This window comes from Siphateles boraxobius, unplaced genomic scaffold (assembly GCF_051911475.1).
Source record: "Siphateles boraxobius isolate OS27281-9 unplaced genomic scaffold, OSU_SipBor_1 156, whole genome shotgun sequence".
Lineage (NCBI taxonomy): Eukaryota > Metazoa > Chordata > Actinopteri > Cypriniformes > Leuciscidae > Siphateles > Siphateles boraxobius.
Window position 1 is genome coordinate 221,547 of NW_027508762.1, and position 20,954 is coordinate 242,500.

The following is a 20,954-nucleotide window of genomic DNA, read 5'->3' on the forward strand; positions in this document are numbered from 1 at the left end:
CACACACCAGAACACACTGCTGAACACACTCCTGGAAACACATCAGAACACACTCCTGAACACACACCAGAACACACTGCTGAACACACACCAGAACACACTGCTGAACACACACCAGAACACACTCCTGAACACACTCCTGAACACACTCCTGAACACACACCTGAACACACACCTAAACACACACCTGAACACACTCCTGAACACACTCCTGAACACACTCCTGAACACACTCCAGAACACACTCCTGAACACACTCCTTAACACACTCCTGAACACACACCAGAACACACTGCTAAACACACACCAGAACACACTGCTGAACACACACCAGAACACACACCTGAACACACACCAGAACACACTCCTGAACACACTCCTGAACACACACCTGAACACACACCTGAACACACACAGAACACACACCTGAACACACACCAGAACACACTGCTAAACACACACCAGAACACACTCCTGAACACACACCAAAACACACACCAGAACACACACCAAAACACACACCAGAACACACACCAGAACACACACCAGAACACACACCAGAACACACTGCTGAACACACACCAGAACACACTGCTGAACACACTCCTGAACACAGACCAAAACACACTCCTGAACACTCCTGAACACACACCAGAACACACTCCTGAACACACACCAGAAAACACTCCTGAACACACACCAGAACACACTCCTGAACACACTCCTGAACACACACCAGAAGACACACCAGAACACACTCCTGAACACACTCCTGAACAAACACCAGAACAAACTCCTGAACACACTCCTGAACACAGACCAGAACACACGCCTGAACACACACCAGAACACTCACCAGAATACACTCCAGAACACACTCCAGAACACACTCCTGAACACACATCAGAACACACTCCTGAATACACACCAGAACACACTCCTGAATACGCACCAGAACACACACCTGAACACACTCCTGGACACACTCCTGAACACACACCAGAACACACTCCTGAACACACACCAGAACACACACCTGAACACACTCCTGAACACACTCCTGAACACACACCAGAACACACTCCTGAAAACGCACCAGAACACACTCCTGAACACACTCCTGAACACACTCCTGAACACACACCAGAACACACTCCTGAACACACACCAGAACACACACCTGAATACACTCCTGAACACACACCAGAACACACTGCTGAACACACACCAGAACACACTGCTGAACACACACCAGAACACACTGCTGAACACACTCCTGGAAACACATCAGAACACACTCCTGAACACACACCAGAACACACTGCTGAACACACACCAGAACACACTGCTGAACACACACCTGAACACACACCAGAACACACTCCTGAACACACTCCTGAACACACTCCTGAACACACACCTAAACACACACCTGAACACACTCCTGAACACACTCCTGAACACACTCCAGAACACACTCCTGAACACACTCCTTAACACACTCCTGAACACACACCAGAACACACTGCTAAACACACACCAGAACACACTGCTGAACACACACCAGAACACACACCTGAACACACACCAGAACACACTCCTGAACACACTCCTGAACACACACCTGAACACACACCTGAACACACACAGAACACACACCTGAACACACACCAGAACACACTGCTAAACACACACCAGAACACACTGCTGAACACACACCAGAACACACACCTGAACACACACCAGAACACACTCCTGAACACACACCTGAACACACACCTGAACACACACAGAACACACACCTGAACACACTCCTGAACACACTCCAGAACACACTCCAGAACACACTCCAGAACACACTCCAGAACACACTCCTGAACACATACCAGAACACACTGCTAAACAGACACCAGAACACACACCTGAACACACACCAGAACACACTGCTGAACACACACCAGAACACACTGCTGAACACACACCTGAACACACACCAGAACACACTCCTGAACACACTCCTGAACACACTCCTGAACACACTCCTGAACACACACCTGAACACACTCCTGAACAAACTCCTGAACACACTCCTTAACACACTCCTGAACACACACCAGAACACACTGCTAAACACACACCAGAACACACTGCTGAACACACACCAGAACACACACCTGAACACACTCCTGAACACACTCCTGAACACACTCCTGAACACACACCAGAACACACACCTGAACACACACCAGAACACACTCCTGAACACACTCCTGAACACACACCTGAACACACACCTGAACACACACAAAACACACACCTGAACACACTCCTGAACACACTCCTGAACACACTCCAGAACACACTCCAGAACACACTCCAGAACACACTCCTGAACACATACCAGAACACACTGCTAAACAGACACCAGAACACACACCTGAACACACACCAGAACACACTCTTGAACACACTCTTGAACACACTCCTGAACACACTCCTGAACACACTCCTGAACACACACCTGAACACACACCTGAACACACACAGAACACACACCTGAACACACTCCTGAACACACTCCTGAACACACTCCAGAACACACTCCAGAACACACTCCTGAACACACTCCAGAACACACACCAGAACACACTGCTAAACACACACCAGAACACACACCTGAACACATACCAGAACACACTCTTGAACACACTCTTGAACACACTCCTGAACACACTCCTGAACACACTCCTGAACACACACCAGAACACACACCTGAACACACTCCTGAACACACTCCTGAACACACTCCTGAACACAAACCAGAACACACTGCTAAACACACACCAGAACACACTGCTAAACACACACCAGAACACACTCCTGAACACACACCTGAACACACTCCTGAACACACTCCAGAACACACTCCTGAACACACACCAGAACACACTGCTAAACACACACCAGAATACACCTGAACACACACCAGAACACACTCCTGAACACACTCCTGAACACACTCCTGAACACACTCCTGAACACACTCCTGAACACACACCTGAACACACTCCAGAACACACTCCAGAACACACTCCTTAACACACTCCTGAACACACACCAGAACACACTGATAAACACACACCAGAACACACTGCTGAACACACACCAGAACACACTCCTGTACACACACCCGAACACACTCCTGAACACACTCCAGAACACACTCCTGAACACACACCAGAACACACTGCTAAACACACACCAGAACACACACCTGAACACACACCAGAACACACTCCTGAACACACTCCTGAACACACACCTGAACACACACCTGAACACACTCCTGAACACACTCCAGAACACATACCAGAACATACTGCCAAACAGACACCAGAACACACACCTGAACACACTCCTGAACACACTCCTGAACACACACCAGAACACACACCAGAACACACTCCTGAACACACTCCTGAACACACACCTGAACACACACCTGAACACACACCTGAACACACTCCAGAACACACTCCTGAACACACTCCTGAACACATACCAGAACACACTGCTAAACAGACACCAGAACACACACCTGATCACACTCCTGAACACACTCCTGAACACACTCCTGAACACGGATTTATCATGAGTCAAGAGAGAACGTAATCCATTGTCTGGATTCGCCAAAGCTGGAATTAAATCTTCATGTTTTTACATGACATACAGTTCTGCGTATATGCTGAATGCAGACAGTATATGATAGAGTATCATAATGTTTGAGTTTTTATAATTAGACAAGACTAAAAAAGACTTGTGTAGGGAGAAATTACCCTTGATAAACATCATGAGCTGCAACACACAAAATTAAATAAATCCCCTACATATCAACCGATGGCAATGATTAAAGAAGCCAAATATCGGTGGGAAAACTGAATCTACCAGGAAACCTTCTCAGAAAGTTCTGTCAAAGTTATGAACAAACATTCTTCCAGTAACATTAATAGAACATTTGTTTAAAGTTATCTGGTCTTTAATGAGCGGCCGGAGCGCATTAAAGGTTTTCTGTTAGAACGGTGTGTGTTAGCGGCCGCTAAGTTAATGACTAATTATCTTCGCAACGGAAGTGAATCAATCAAAACTAACTTTATCTGGATAATAACTTTATTTTAGATCTTCTGTAAAGCCTAAACAATCTCTGTTACTGTAATCTCCTATTATCACTGTAAAGCTGCTTTGAAACATCTATATTGTTAAAGCGCTGTATAAATGAAGGAGACTTGACTGACTAATAATGTTCTCCAAACGTTAGAACAAAAACAGTATTAATGGAGCATTTTTGTTTCAGTTGGATGTTCATCTACTGTTTTTTAAATGTTATTACTTGTTTCAGAACGTTCATATAATATTCATAAGTAACGTTCCCATATTTGAAGAATGATACAATATAACGTTCCCTTAACGGTCACATAACCAAGAAAAAACATGTTTAAAGAACTGAACGTTTTGAATGTTCAGAAAACATTCGGAAATAAAGTTTAGGACATTAGGAAATCGTTTATGAACATAATATTGTTAGCTGTGTGTGTGTATAGTGTATATCGGTCGAGCACTAGCGACTCCTCGAGGGATTGTCGAACCTTTTTTCCGGGTTTTGTCGTCTTGCTCCAGATTCCTGCTGACTCTCACCACTTTAATGATGAGTCGGTTTCCTCCGTGTTTAATCATGTTTACGACCTGCCGATGCCCCATCTTCACCACATTCTGATTATTGACCTGTCACACACACACACACACACAGGTCAGAGTGTTACTGGTGAACAGTGATTACATCATGCAGATTATTTCATCGTATGAGAGAAGAGATTTAACTAGAGATGGAGAATATCTGACCCATATTTAAAATCACAACCAGTGATGCAAATGAATAATTCTTTTGAGTCGGTTGTTTTCAGTGAATCGGCTTCACGGTCTGAAGTGATTTGTGTTTGAGTTAGATTGGTTTGACCTGCTCTCTAACTGAACCTGTGTCAGGATACTGGAGAACACACAGAACTAACAGGATCCTGATGACCAGAGAGAAATATAGCAGAATTGTGGAGATATAACTGAAATACAGGTTCGAGAAGGTAGCTGAATAAAAAATACCAATGCAAGTGAATCAATCAATGATTTAATTGATAATTTCTTTTATACAGGTTCACATTGAGCTAAAAAGACAACTTTTTATTAGTTTTATTTATTAGTCTTAAATCTTATCTAATAGTATTTGTATTAAATTAAAAGCTTAATATAAAGTGTTATAATATTATTATTAACAATTAAAGGTGCACTGTGTAATTTCTATCAGCATCTAGTGGTGAGGTTGTGAATCGCACCCAACAGAAGTTGCGGTGGCCGACAGGAAGTGATGTCGTCATCTGAGACAGCAGAGAGTAGCCAGTTAAACAATGAGGTTTCTTTACAAAGATAAATAAAGAAATTAGGTCTACTTAAATTATTCAATAAAATAAAATATTATTGCGAATATTATTGTCACTTGTTCATCATTGTGTCAGTGTTTTATTCGCTGACTTTAGCAGCTTCTTTGCACGAAGAACAACATAGTGACGAAACGCGTTTGTTCATTCAGGGCCACCATAGAAACATGTCGCTGTAAGGAGACCCGCGGTGTGTGTAGAGAGAAACGGCTCATTATAAGGTAATAAAAACATCATGGTTCATTATGTAAAGTCTTTATACACCACTGAAAACTTAGTTATGTATGATATTGCATTTCTGTCAACAGATCCTCCTAAATATTACAAAATGCACCTTTAAGTGAATGCAATATTTTCTTTAAACTCTTTCTTTCTCCAAATCAGCAAACAAATGATTAAAAGAATTATTAAGAAGCTGTGATAGTGAAGTGTAATGGGAAGCTGAGTCGCCTGTTCTGATTGGCTGAAGTATAACATGAAGGGTGTTCTGATTGGCTCTGAGGGAAGCGTGTTCTGATTGGCTGAAGTGTAACGGGAAGTATGTTCTGATTGACTCTGAGGGAAGTGTGTTCTGATTGGCTCTGAGGGAAGTGTGTTCTGATTGGCTTAAGTGTAACGGGAAGCATGTTCTGATTGGTTCTGAGGGAAGTGTGTTCTGATTGGCTCTGAGGGAAGCGTATTCTGATTGGCTCTGAGGGAAGCGTGTTCTGATTGGCTCTGAGGGTAGCGTGTTCTGATTGGCTCTGAGGGAAGTGTGTTGTGATTGGCTCTGAGGGAAGTGTGTACTAATTGGCTCTGAGGGAAGTGTGTTCTGATTGGCTCTCAGGGAAGCGTGTTCTGATTGGCTGGAGTGTAAAGGGAAGCGTGTTCTGATTGGCTCTGAGGGAAGCGTGTTCTGATTGGCTCTAAGGGAAGCGTGTTCTGATTGGCTGGAGTGTAACGGGAAGCGTGTTCTGATTGGCTCTGAGTTAAGCGTATTCAGATTGACTCTGAGGGAAGCGTGTTCTGATTGGCTCTGAGAGAAGCGTGTTCTGATTGCCTCTGAGGGAAGCGTGATCTGATTGGCTCTGAGGGAAGCGTGTTGTAATTGGCTCTGAGGGAAGCGTGTTGTGATTGGCTCTGAGGGAAGCGTGTTGTGATTGGCTCTGAGGGAAGCGTGATCTGATTAGCTCTGAGGGAAGTGGGTTGTGATTGGCTCTGAGGGAAGCGTGGTCTGATTGGCTCTGAGGGAAGCGTGTTCTGATTGGCTCTGAGGGAAGTGTGTTCTGATTGGCTCTGAGAGAAGCGTGTTCTGATTGGCTCTGAAGGAAGCGTGTTCTGTTTGGCTGGAGTGTAACGGGAAGCGTGTTCTGATTGGTTCTGAGGGAAGTGTGTTCTGATTGGCTCTGAGGGAAGCGTATTCTGATTGGCTCTGAGGGAAGCGTGTTCTGATTGGCTCTGAGGGTAGCGTGTTCTGATTGGCTCTGAGAGAAGCGTGTTCAGATTGGCTCTGAGGGAAGCGTGTTGTGATTGGCTCTGAGGGAAGTGTGTTGTGATTGGCTCTGAGGGAAGTGTGTACTGATTGGCTCTGAGGGAAGTGTGTTCTGATTGGCTCTCAGGGAAGCGTGTTCTGATTGGCTCTGAGGGAAGCGTGTTCTGATTGGCTCTGAGGGAAGTGTGTTCTGATTGGCTCTGAGGGAAGCGTGTTCTGATTTGCTCTGAGGGAAGCGTGTTGTGATTGGCTCTGAGGGAAGCGTGTTGTGATTGGCTCTGAGGGAAGCGTGTTGTGATTGGCTCTGAGGGAAGCATGTTCTGATTGGCTCTGAGGGAAGCGTGTTGTGATTAGCTCTGAGGGAAGCATGTTCTGATTGGCTCTGAGGGAAGCGTGTTCTGATTGGCTCTGAGGGAAGTGTGTTCTGATTGGCTCTGAGAGAAGCGTGTTCTGATTGGCTCTGAGGGAAGCATGTTCTGATTGGCTGGAGTGTAACGGGAAGTGTGTTCTGATTGGTTCTGAGGGAAGTGTGTTCTGATTGGCTCTGAGGGAAGCGTATTCTGATTGGCTCTGAGGGAAGCGTGTTCTGATTGGCTCTGAGGGAAGCGTGTTCTTATTGGCTCTGAGAGAAGCGTGTTCTGATTGGCTCTGAGGGAAGCGTGTTGTGTTTGGCTCTGAGGGAAGCGTGTTCTGATTGGCTCTGAGAGAAGCGTGTTCTGATTGGCTCTGAGGGAAGCGTGTTGTGTTTGGCTCTGAGGGAAGTGTGTTGTGATTGGCTCTGAGGGAAGCATGTTCTGATTGGCTCTGAGGGAAGCGTGTTGTGATTGGCTCTGACCTCGAGCAAGAAGTCCCCAGTGCGAAGCCCCATCAGCCAGGACACACCGCCCTCATCCACAGACTCCAGGTACTGCAGCGCCGGGAACGCTGGTGTGGGGACGAACTCCTCAATCGGCGTATCGGCTGCGGGAACACAAACACCACACGGTCACATACTACACACATTAACTCTCGTGACATACAGTGTTACAAAAAAACCTGAGTTATATATGCTTTTGTTATATACACAAAAGTTTGGAATAATTAAGTTTTTTGGATTTTTTTTACAATATTCAAAGCAAGGCTGCATTTATTTGATCAAAAATACAGTAAAAACAGTGAAATATTTTTCCAATGTAAATCAGCTGTTTTCTATGGGAATATATAGTAAAGTGTAATTTATTCCTGTGATCAAAGCTGAATTTTCAGCATCATTACTCCATTCTTCAGTGTCACATGATCCTTCAGAAATCACTATAATATGATGATTTGATGATCAAGAAACATGTATGCTTATTATCAGTGTTAAAAACAGTAGTGCTGCTTCAGATTTCTGTGGAAACCGTCATACATTACCATTTAAAAGGTTTAAGGGTCAGAGATCTTTTTAAAAAGTTGAAATTTATACTTTTATTCATCAAAGATGCATTCAATTGATCAAAAGTGACAGTAAAGACATTTATAATGATGATGATGATGAATAAGGTGATAAAGAAGATGATGATGATGATGATGAAGATGAAAAAGATGATGATGATGATGGTGATGATGATGATGAAAAAGATGATGATGATGATGATGATGAAGATGGTGATGATGAAGATGACGATGAAGAAGATGATGATGTGATGATGAAGAAGATGATGATGGTGATGATGAAGATGATAATGAAGAAGATGATGGTGATGATGAAGATGATGAAGAAGATGATGAAGATGATGATGAAGATGATGATGAAGATGAAAAAGATGATGATGATGATGATGAAGATGAAAAAGATGATGATGATGATGATGATGATGATGATGATGATGAAAAAGATGATGATGATGATGATGATGGTGATGATGAAGATGGTGATGATGAAGATGACGATGAAGAAGATGATGATGTGATGATGATGAAGATGATGATGGTGATGATGAAGATGATAATGAAGAAGATGATGGTGATGATGAAGATGATGAAGAAGATGATGAAGATGATGATGAAGATGACGATGAAGAAGATGTGATGATGATGATGAAAAAGATGATGATGGTGATGATGAAGAAGATGATGATGAAGAAGAAGATGATGATGATGTGATGATGAAGATGGTGATGAAGATGGCGATGAAGAAGATGATGATGATGATGAAGATGATGATGATGATGATGATGAAAAAGATGATGATGAATTAGATGATGATGATGATGATGAAAAAGATGATGATGGTGATGATGATGATGATGAAGAAGATGATGATGATGATGATGAAAAAGATGATGATGAAGAAGATGATGATGAAAAAGATGATGATGGTGATGATGAAGAAGATGATGATGATGAAGAAGATGTTGATGATGATGGTGATGATGATGATGATGAAGAAGAAGATGATGATGATGATGATGATGATGATGATGATGAAGATGTTGATGATGATGGTGATGATGAAGAAGAAGATGATGATGATGAAGATGATGATGATGATGATGATGATGATGACGATGATGGTGATGATGATGATGATGAAGAAGATGATGATGGTGATGATGAAGATGATGAAGATGATGATGATGAAGAAGATGATGGTGATGATGAAGATGACCATGAAGAAGATGATGGTGATGATGAAGATGATGATGATGAAGATGATCATGAAGATGATGATGGTGATGATGAAGATGATGATGATGAAGATGATCATGAAGATGATGATGGTGATGATGAAGATGATGAAGATGATCATGAAGATGATGATGGTGATGATGAAGATGATCATGAAGAAGATGATGGTGATGATGAAGATGATGATGATGAAGATGATCATGAAGATGATGATGGTGATGATGAAGATGATGATGAAGTCTCACCTTTAGCTCCTCGCAGCACAAACCCGAAGCCTTCTTTGTCCTGCTTCTGTAAAACCACAGTCTTCTGCTCAGTCACACACTCACTGTGGAGGAAATGACGTGCGTTATTCAAGCCCTTCATCATCATCATCATCATCCTCTTCCTCCTCCTCCCCGTCGCGCAGTTCATCGTGACGGATCATCGGATCTCCTGTGATGAATGACGAGGATCCGACAGCGCGCTCGTTACCGCACAGTGGAGTTTCAACACTCTTTAAACACTCTTCGGCTGATCTGCGTTTACATAACTCTCTTATAAGCTCTCCAGAACGTGCACGTGTCACTCCTCCTATGATCATTCAGAATTTATAGATGTGCATAATTTACTGTCTGAGGATGTTTTGTATTAAAGCACACGTGACATAACATCATGTGACATAATATAAGAGATCGTTGCATATGAAAACTTAGGCCAGGTTTCACAAACAGGGTTTAAATTAGGCCAGGATTAGGCCTTAGTTTAAATTAAAACATTTAATTAGCTTTTTATAAACATGCCGTTTATAAAAACAGTACTGGAGTGAATCTTTAGACAAAACAATGACACTGACATATTATACATTTTAAGATATGCTTTCAGTTAAAACAGTTCAAACATGCGTTTTAGTCTGGAAGTAGTTTAAGCCTCGTCTGTGAGAAACCTGCGCTTCAGAACGTAAAGCCTGTGTTGAGTTATTAAAGAGGAACATAATTAGATGTTGAGATATGGACAGAAACTAAACAGCACAGAACACGTCCTAAAGGTCCTGTAAGAAGAAGCACTGCATGCTTTCAATCAGGTCCTTACCTGTCAGCGCTGTCATAGGATCCGACTGTAAAGTGTCTGAACAGCCTTTTCCTATCGTTCCTCTCCATCCGGCTCTCTGGGGAACAAACCAGATTCATTATTTATTTTATATTTATCATAGTAAAACCATGTTTTTTTTTTGGCATATTGACTACCATTTGTATAACAACAAAAATAGCTAATATGGTTTTTGTACTAAGTGTTACTTAGATTATATTTATTCTTAGTGCAAATAGTGGCAGATACTATTTGCAGCTCTGTGTATTTTAGTACATCATAAAACACTAATAATAACATTTTCTTTGTATATGATCATATTTATTTAAATCCATAAACGCATAATTACTTTGCCAAGAAGACGTTAGTGTTACTGGTTTTACACATTCAAGCTTTACAGCTCCATCAAAACCAATGTTTTTTTCACACTATATATAAATAAATGAATTCTACACAAATCTAATTCTATAGGCTACAGATGATAGATGATATTTATACTTAGTGCAAATAGTGGCAGATACTATTTTAGTACACATTGGGCTGCTTTTCTGTTACAAAAAATTTGATTTCAGTAAGTAAACAAAATTGAACTACGATAAACATTTAAAATTCATGCCATGATCAAGAGCAGCAATATTCCTCATTTAAATAATTCATACGCAGAATAGAGGGGCGGGGCCTGGTTGAGTTAGTTAGTAGTGTGTTAAACTGGCGGTTATGGAAAGGGGCGAGACATTTCCCAAACACACTCGAAGCGCTCGACCAATCACAACACACTGCTCCAGCCGACCAATCAGAGCACAGTGTGCTTTTCAGGAGGAGGGGCTTCATAGAGACAGGAAGTAAACAGAGCGTTACTGACAGACTGGGAAGAGAGGAGCTGCAACAATGGAGAATATGAGGAAAATAATCAACATTCAAGCAGGAAACCCTGTTCTAGTAGAGCCTGAAAACAACATCAAGACTGTGTAAGAAGGGCGTAATAGTGCCTCTTTAAACTTACAGAGAGTCATAATGTACACCTATCCATTAAGCAAATGCTTTCAACTTTACAGACGAGGAATAAAACGGCAGAAGCGATTCATCCTGATGGAAATGCTGTATGATGGTCCTTCTCAACACAGACTTACTGGGTCTCTCTTTGTCAGGTTTGACAGGAATCTCTTCCAAACACCGAGCAGGGAACCAGCCCACCTGACCTCGACAGTTGCCTTCCCAGAATCCTCCTTCACCAACACTGATAACTGCACACAAGAGAGACGCGAAGTGAGGAGCGAAGCAGAGTCCAGGCTCCAGCGGTGACCTCTGACCCCGCACTGACCCCACACTGACCTCTGACCCGCTCGTTCTTGTGGAGGCTGATCTCTCCGCCAGCCTGAGGTAGGTATGAGCGCACCGCCACGAACCGCCGGCCGGGAACGGCGCTGTACATCTTCCTCCTGCCGCTCTGAACACACGCTCTGCCGTTGGCACTACAGTAGCACACACAACAACTTTACATTTGGTAAAAGTGCATTTTTATGAATTCTAACAATGCAATGTTGTGAGAACATGAACACGAACGAATGTGAGCCAGCGCTGCATCTTCATGAAAGGTTAAGCCTTGCCAATTAAATATTCAAGCGCAAGAAGACGCAAAGGGAACTGTGTACTGGAACTAGTTCTGTTTCACGTCTTCTTGCACTTGAACACATAAAAGTATGTCCAAAAAATGGATTGGGTTAGGTTGGTCATCTTGAAAGAACTGTAGCATAAATTCACCCGTATAATAATTAAGGCTGATTACTTAGTTTTATTTCCTTGGTAAACTAAAACTGAACGCGTTAGTCGTGATTATTTATAGACAGTAGGGGTGTAACAATATATTGTGTCACAATATATCGAAATACAAAAATACATTATGTATCGTGGATAGTGACAATATGTATTGTGTATAGTTCACCCAAAATGAAAATTACCATGTGAGAAAAAAATTCAAGTTTACAGAGAATTAGTGCCAGTACTACATTAAAGTACTATATATAATGTTGAATATAATGTATAATAATGCAATGGGGGAATATTTGTGGGTCCTGATAATGCCAAATGTCTGATGTTACCAGTAAAAAGTTCACAACGTAATTTCGGGAGGAATGAACCCATCATATAAGCAGCCGCTCCCCTCGCTCCAGCATCAGCTGTTCCGGCGTCCCTCCACCTCCCCAGCTCCACCTCCATCATTTAGCCATCTTGCTACCATACTCATCATCTAAACATTAGTAGTCCCAATGGGGGGTTTATCTAAGAGTTGAAGCTCCTCGAGCCCCTCCACTGCGGACAGCAAGCCAAACACGCTTAACCTTATTAGCTTAAAGATTATATGGACAAAGGAACTCGTGAATAAACATATCTAGTCAGTGAAAGAGTGCAAGCATATTAATCTAAAATAATTCTGTTTTCAGCTTCAGAATCATGAATATTTTTATTCTGGTGTCTCTATTGTCCTGTGCTTTGTGTTATCAGCACTAAGTCACCTTGTTGACCTTTTCCCATATGTCTTGGAGTATCGCAATAATATGGTATCGTGAGTTCAGTATTGTGATATGTATCGAATTTTTACAAGAGGGAATCGTTACACCCCTAACAGACAGCCATACGTGTATGATGGGAAGCTTTATGCTTGTGTTTGATTTAGACTGGGTTACCACTTGAGTTGAGTGTGTTCGTCCTCCAGGCTGACGGACAGAGAGCGGCTGCTCGCGACGGTCCTGCCGCTGCGACCCGTCACCATCTTCACACGAGCGCTCGGGTCTCTCAGCGTCTTCTGCGGGGACAGACTGAGAGCGGCCCGTTGCTCGGGACTCACGGCTCGCGCCGGCAGACTGTTGTCACTGTTGGAGCGCAGAAGCAGCCGAGACACTGACAGACTCCGGTTCTTCTGCAGGAGCCGCCGTCTGGAGAAGGACGAGGCCTCGGAGAACGGCACTGACACACACACACACACACACAGGTCAATAGATAGTGTGGATATTAGGACAAAAGATGCGCTTAAAAATGACCTGTGAAGGGGAACGATGTAGAAACACTGACGAGAACAGAGCTGATCTAGAGAGTCAAAATTGCTCTCATTTCATGTTTCAGATGTAAAGGGTTATTAAACCACTCGCATTCGAAAATACATGATCAAATATGAACAACCTTCCCTCGTAAGATTTAGTACTGTGCAGATCTTAAATAAACAGTGTCAAGATATCAGACTTACATTACTTACAAACACATTACATCTATGGGAACTATAATCCATTATAACTTACACAAAAGTTTGGGGCCGGTAAGATTTTTTATCGTTTTTGAAAGAGTCTCTTCTGCTCACCAAGGCTGCATTTATTTGACTAAACTACAGCTAAAACAGTGAAATATTATTTGAATGAAAATCAGCTGTTATATATTCACTCTTATGAGAATTTATAGTAAAGTGTAATTTATTCCTGTGATCAAAGCTGAATTTTCAGCATCATTACTCCAGTCTTCAGTGTCACATGATCCTTCAGAAATCACTATAATATGATGATTTGATGCTCAAGAATCATTTATGATTTTTATCCATGTTGAAAACAGTTCATATTTCTGTAGAAACCATCATACTGTAGATTTTATTTGTCAGGATGAATAGAAAGATCAAAAGAACAGCATTTATTTAAAAATAGGTCTTTTTATCATTGAAAACATCACTTTAGATCAATTTAATGCTCAATAAAAGTCTTAAATCCTTTGAAAAAAAATGTACTGGTCCCAAAATTTTTAACGGTAGTACAAGTGGACATAAACCATGTTTTACTCTTAAAAGTTAGGCTGTTCTTCTTCTATAATTTGACAGTCTGGAGTGTGTGTCCTTAATACACTCTTTCTTATGCGAAGAGCTGAAGAATCTGTTGCTAATTCAAAAACTTCATTTTAACACTAGTATACGAGGCTTGAGTCATTGATATACAGTAACTAAAGACAGACTGTGGTTTTAATTGATTTATTAAAGAAGACCTTAAAAGTCAAATAACTTTAAATCATACAAATGTTTAAAAATACATTTCCATTTAAATAGAGAGAAAAAAACCCCTGAATCTTGCACAAATCAAAAATAAAACATCCCTAATCATCAGCTTCACATGAAAAATAACACATGAATTACATCATTTATTAGGCTATAATTGGCTCATTCATATCAATAATCTCTTCTTTATAAAGCTTTTCACAGTGTCTACTACATTTACATCAATCGGCAGATGCTTTTATCTAAAGCCACTTACAAATGAGCAACACAAGAGATTCATCTTTATTTCGGCTTGTCCTGCGGAATGCAATCAAGCATTGTTTATGTTTCATCCCAATTATTATAATATAAATAACTCCAAATATGGTTCAATATTGTCTACGCTGCAGCACAACCGTAGACAAAATTGAACAATAATTGGATTTATTTATATTATAATAATTGGGATGAAAAATAAACAATGCTTGATTAAAACTACCTAAACTTCTCGCAAACCTATACATTGAATGAAAGGCTGACAATCTTCTGAAAAACTACATTTGTGTTTATTTGTGGCTAAAATCCCATTTACAATCTTCTTTTCAATGGGTTATTCGTAGCTTTCTGGGAAGTCTCACATCCTTAAGATGTTGATAATTGATAACATTTTATCCACACTTTATGAAGTGCTTGTTCTCTTAAATTACAAAAAAATAGAATCAAAATAAATAAATAATAATAATCAGTTCAGGTATATCCATGGAAATCAGTCAGTCCTGAACTGGAAGATAAAGGACACACTGTAAAATCCAATTAGATAGACTTACTTAAAGAAAAAGCATGCAAACTGTTTGCCTTAAAAAAAGAAATTAAATGAAATAAGATAGTATGTTGTTCTGACAAAAGCTTAGTTACTATAGTTCACTTACAAAAGAGTTTTAGTAACTTAAAAAGAACAGAGTACTTGAGAGTTCCAAGTGCCCAACCAAAAGGAACACTGATCAGCGTAATGGTGAGTTCAAGTAAAAACATTGTAGGAAAATCAACATGAAGTCAGCTTATGTGATGTTCTCTCAAACTGTTCAGTTGTATTGACAATTGAACATTTAAAATGACTTTGGGAAATGAGTGAATGCAAACAGAGAAAGATAACGGCAGAAGTGGAGGAAATTAGTGAAAAGTCTATTAAGAATTGCCCAGCCTCAAAAAACTTGAATTTATTTTTTTTTGCATGAAAAAAATGGTACTCAAACCAATCAATTAATCTTAACTTTCGTTTTCAGAGTAAAATAGTATGTGAATAGTACAGAGTACTAGATTTTTACAATTAAGTTAAGACATGAAGTAAAGTTAACTTAAAAGTGTTAGTTAGAATCACTGTTTACAGCGCAGCAGCTTTTATCCATTACTGTGCTGACCGGAAGTACTCCACAGATATCATTTGCATATCTATTATATATACTATTATATTTCTTGGAGGATCCAAACCCATCTATTTATCCCAAAGGTTTAGGGTTATAGCATTAAAAGACTATATGGATTCACTGTGTATCTACCGGTAGTAGGCTACATGTTGTTCTGGAAAATTCCCACATTTAATGCTGATAAGTTTGAGGTATGTTTAAGGTTAGGATTGTAATAGTTAACTTAGAGACCATGGCTGGGTTACGGTTAGTAGTATTAACAGTGTAAAATATTAATTAAATGCAATGATAATGCATTGTTTTAACGTGTGTTTTAACGGACACACCATCCTGGTAGCACATTTCCTGAACCAAACATCCCCAAACTTTACATGGTACTTCAAGCCGGAGAGGCTGCTAGGATGGATCAAGATGATTCTAAGAGACCTAAACGGACAACAAAACTGAGCCAGAGAATGATAACAATGCAGATAAGAAGTCGAAAGTCTTCCTTTTCGATCAGTTCCAAACAGAGTTCTAAGACAACATCTCCTGTTGTTAAACATAATCAAGAGGATGACAATGCTAGAGCATCTCTTGTTCATGAATTGGGTGAATACCTAAGACAACATGAGGCAAACTGACATGATATTAATCCACCTACATCACCTCCTCAACTCAGTAGACAAAGTACTCTCCCTCCTCCACCCAGAACTATGCTGCCTACGCCATTGCAACAAGACGGGGGAGGATTATTAGAGCCCTGTTCTCTACAGCTGCCTGAGGCACAAACTTTAATGGAACCTGTTTGTACACGGCATGTTCACGCTCAGTCCCAGTTCTCAGAGAATGTTCCTGGAATGAGTATGAATCCAACTCAGTTTGGCAATGTTCCGCCTTGGTCCTTAATTCAAGAGCCATTGTATCCAGTCTATCCAGCCAATGATCCGCATGTAACAAGAACCGGTGGGCCTGTTCCTAGTCAGCAAGGCAAAGGATTTCCCCCATGGATGTTTCCAAATTATCCAGTACCCTTTCCTCCTCCTGCATTATATCCCCATTATGGTCCTTTTTTTTTATCCAAGTCATGTCTTTCCGATGGCCGGACCATCATCAATGAGTCAAGTTCCTTCGGTACCTCCAGCACAGTTTGGACCATTAGGACCATCCATGGGCCCTTCATACGTGACTGCTACTATTAATGTTCCTGTGTTTAGACCTCAGACATCGTTTGGACCTCCGGGTATGATCCAGTCAGGAGATTCAATGGTGAGTCAACCAGTAGTGGCAGCCTATGTTCAGCCTTCCTCGGTAACTGGGAATTCAAGACTAGCTGCAATTGAGAGGCCTTCATTTCCATGTTTCAAAAGGAACGATCCTCAAGAATTTGCAATGCTAAATATGGCATTAAAAAATCTATTGCCTTCAGAGGAATCAGAACAATACAAATATCATATTCTTTTGGATCATCTCGAGCTTGATGATGCGCAGCATTTAGCCCTGGCATCTGCTCATGACCCCCAGCCTTATACTACAGCACTACACGCCCTCCATAAAGTGACTCTCTGGACTGATTCAACCACAGTTTTGACATGGATCTGCTCTGAATCTTGTCGGTATAAGATATTTGTAGCTAATCGGATAACTGAGATCTTAGATTACACTACACCAGAAGAATGGAGATATGTGGACACTGGAAACAATCCGGCCGATGAAATTATTAGAGGAAAGAAGTTGACAGAGCTATCTCCTACTAGTCGTTGGTTTCGAGGACCTCCTTTCCTTGCCTTACCACCTCATCAATGGCCGAGATATCCAATCACTTCTACTGATGAAGTATCATTAGAATTGAGAAAACCTTTGTTTTGTAGCCAGACACAAGTTTTACCAAGCCTTTCCAAAGTGGACCCTGTCCAAATCAACACATGGTCAGAGTCGGTTGCAGATATTATGGTCCAAGAAATATAGTCCAAGAAATTATGGATTTGATCAACTGGTCTCTCAACGCAATCGACACCATCTTCTCGAAGAGAAGCTTGGGTTCGGGGGAACCTGACTGCCCTGCCGGAACGTTCGCAGCTGGCTACACGATGGACGCGTGGGAGAGGTGGCGGGTCGTGTGTCTGGCGGCTCTTTCCGTGGAGGACATTGAAGATATCTACCTATTCGGCACCATGATAACAGGTCTTCTGCTGATTGGATTAGGCACTGCCCTGGTTTATCGAGGAACTAAGCAGATGGTGACAGCTGTCCAAAGCTCCACAAGGCTGCCCGTCATGATTGAAGCGGTGGGCAGAGCTGTCAGCACTCAGACTGGGTCTATGAACCACAATATGGATAACATCATGGAGAAGCTCACAGCTTTGCAAAGGCAAATGGATCGTTTCAGAGACCAAAATTGACCAGGAGAATAGCCTGTATAAATTGAATGCGGCTACTCGCCCCAAGACCAAACAATCCCAATCTTATCTGTTTCGGCACCCCCCTACCAGCACTGGCCTTGGCCAAGGCCGCTGCTGGAACAACAACTCTCCCGGAAGAGCACTGCAGTGAGCCGCTCTTGCATTCCTTCCCCGACTCCTCAGACACCTGGTGATTGTTGACTCTGCCTGGGACATGATCAAGGTTGTCTCCATGGCAACTTGCTGTGTATCGCTATGACAATCCTGCGGACTGAGGCTCCTAGATTATGGTGCTGGCTTAGCGACTCTCTCCTGGCCTACACACACATGAACTTACACATACACAGATATGCACCTGCCCCACACCCCATCCCACGCCTTCGCCGCTTCGTACCCCCAGTCTGATGGGCGGGTCTGTGACCAGCGCCATAATGGCTGCAGGACCGGATGCTGCTTGCCTGGGCTGGACTACCTCCACCCCCCACTCCCAACCGTGTTGCAAAGTCTTGTTTGTAGAGTGTACTGTTTATGTGCTAATGTTGCTGAGGTGTTTTTTTCCTGTTCCCAGACTGTACTCCTTACAGGAGCATAGTCTGGGGGTTGCCTTTTTTTTCTCCTCACCTCTCCTCATGTCATGCTGTATTTTTCTCAATTTGCCGCTGATTATAGCAGCCTAGGTAACACCTTATTACCAAAGCAAATTCCTTGTATGGCACAACACTACTTGGCAATAAAATTGATTCTGATTCTGATTCTGAGATACCATTGAGAACTTTTCTCCTGATCAACTGCCAGAGAACAAGCTCAGTCAGAATCAAGCAGAGCTGTCACTCCTTCGTCAGGCACAAGAAGAGGATTTGTTAGAGGAAAGCGGAAAGAGAAAGCTTAATTTGACTCTTCTTCTAGTATGTTATAGCCTAAAAGATGCCAATACAGGAACCAGAGAAAGGACACGTGGATTCAACTAACCATAAAGCTCAATCAGACAGACAGCTTCTGTCTGACACAAGCTTCTGCGCTCAATCCTATCTCACGGAGCAACAGACAGCAGGATTTTGAGGGAAATCTGTGCGTTACGCAATGGCTGGAGCAATCAGTGTTTTCTCAAGAACACGGGATCAGAACTGGAATCAATGAAAATCTGGTAAAATCCTCTGCCAAGCTTACAGTGACTGAAGGGATGCCTGAACTACAGTGAAAAGAGCTAAAACATCTTATATTATATAAGAGAGGAGACAAGTCTTCCCACAGACGACATCTCGAACAGAAGACCAGGGTCTAAACGGGATGAAACAGAAATACTTCACCAGGCAATATCCTTTTTCACTAGCTCATCCAGAGAAGATACAGGAGCGTCACGTGTGTTTTCCTCACTCGCGTTACATAAACACTCTGGAAGTGTTCGGATCAGACATCAACACTGGCACTAGCAAACAGTGAAGCATGCAGTGTGTGTTTCATACTCGGATTATAATAACCAACCAAAATTACAGAAACTACCACTTGTTCAAGACATGATCTCAGCACAGCACACACACACACACACACACACACACACACACACACACACACACACACACACACACACACACACACACACACGCACACGCACACACACACACACACACACACACACACACACACACACACACACGCACACACACACACGCACACATACACACACACACACACACGCACACACACACGCACACACACACACACACATAAACTTGTTAACACTTTAAACAAGATTCCACTTGTTAACATTAGTTAACTACGTTAGTTAACAATGAAAATGATTTCTAAAGCATTTTTAATATTGATGTTAATTTCAACATTTACCAGTAATGGGTAAGTTACTCTAAAATAAGCAATTAATTACTATCTTCTAAGTGCATCTTCAACAGTGTAGTTATATTACTGTATTACAAGTCTTGGATTATTTATGACTAATGACTTTCTAAAGGATAGATATGAAACAGCTCTTTTAATTCTTTTTTAAATAAATCATATAAAATCACATAAATTATTCTCAAACTGACCAAAGTATTTAAAGGGGAGATGAAGGTTACATTAAAAACATACATTTTAACATTAGACATTAAATATTGATGCTAAATCCACTATTGTTTTATATAAAATTGTTCTATAGTCTATACAGTATTTAATGCAATAATGCAATTACATCAGAAGTAACTGTAATTATATTATAGAAAAAGAGTAATCCATTACTTGACTTTTTCAAAGGAAAAGTCTGCAAATATTATTTAAATGACCTGAGCTAAAATGCATGAACTAACAATGAACAGTTGCATTTTTATTACCTATTTAATAAATACTGTAACAAATGCATTGAACATTGTTAGTTAATGCGTCAACTAATGGATCCTTACTGTAAAGTGTTACCACAAACTTTTTATGGCTCTATTACAATATATCTTGAATCTGAATGTACTTTGATGTTTGCCCTGT

At 41.4% G+C, this 20,954-nt stretch overlaps 1 protein-coding gene across 2 annotated transcripts in view; it reads right to left on the bottom strand.

Annotated features, from left to right (window-relative positions):
* shank2a (SH3 and multiple ankyrin repeat domains 2a) overlaps positions 1-20,954 on the bottom strand; it is a 74,960-nt gene that overhangs the window by 13,365 nt on the left and 40,641 nt on the right. For both annotated transcript variants that reach the window (XM_077230935.1, XM_077230936.1), the window contains exons 11-17: positions 13,356-13,635; positions 12,004-12,143; positions 11,802-11,915; positions 10,675-10,750; positions 9,849-9,931; positions 7,790-7,914; positions 4,644-4,779 (exon numbers count right to left, since the gene is read on the bottom strand). In XM_077230935.1, the coding sequence (XP_077087050.1) occupies positions 4,644-4,779; positions 7,790-7,914; positions 9,849-9,931; positions 10,675-10,750; positions 11,802-11,915; positions 12,004-12,143; positions 13,356-13,635 (954 nt within the window). The remainder of the gene's footprint in view (positions 1-4,643; positions 4,780-7,789; positions 7,915-9,848; positions 9,932-10,674; positions 10,751-11,801; positions 11,916-12,003; positions 12,144-13,355; positions 13,636-20,954) is intronic.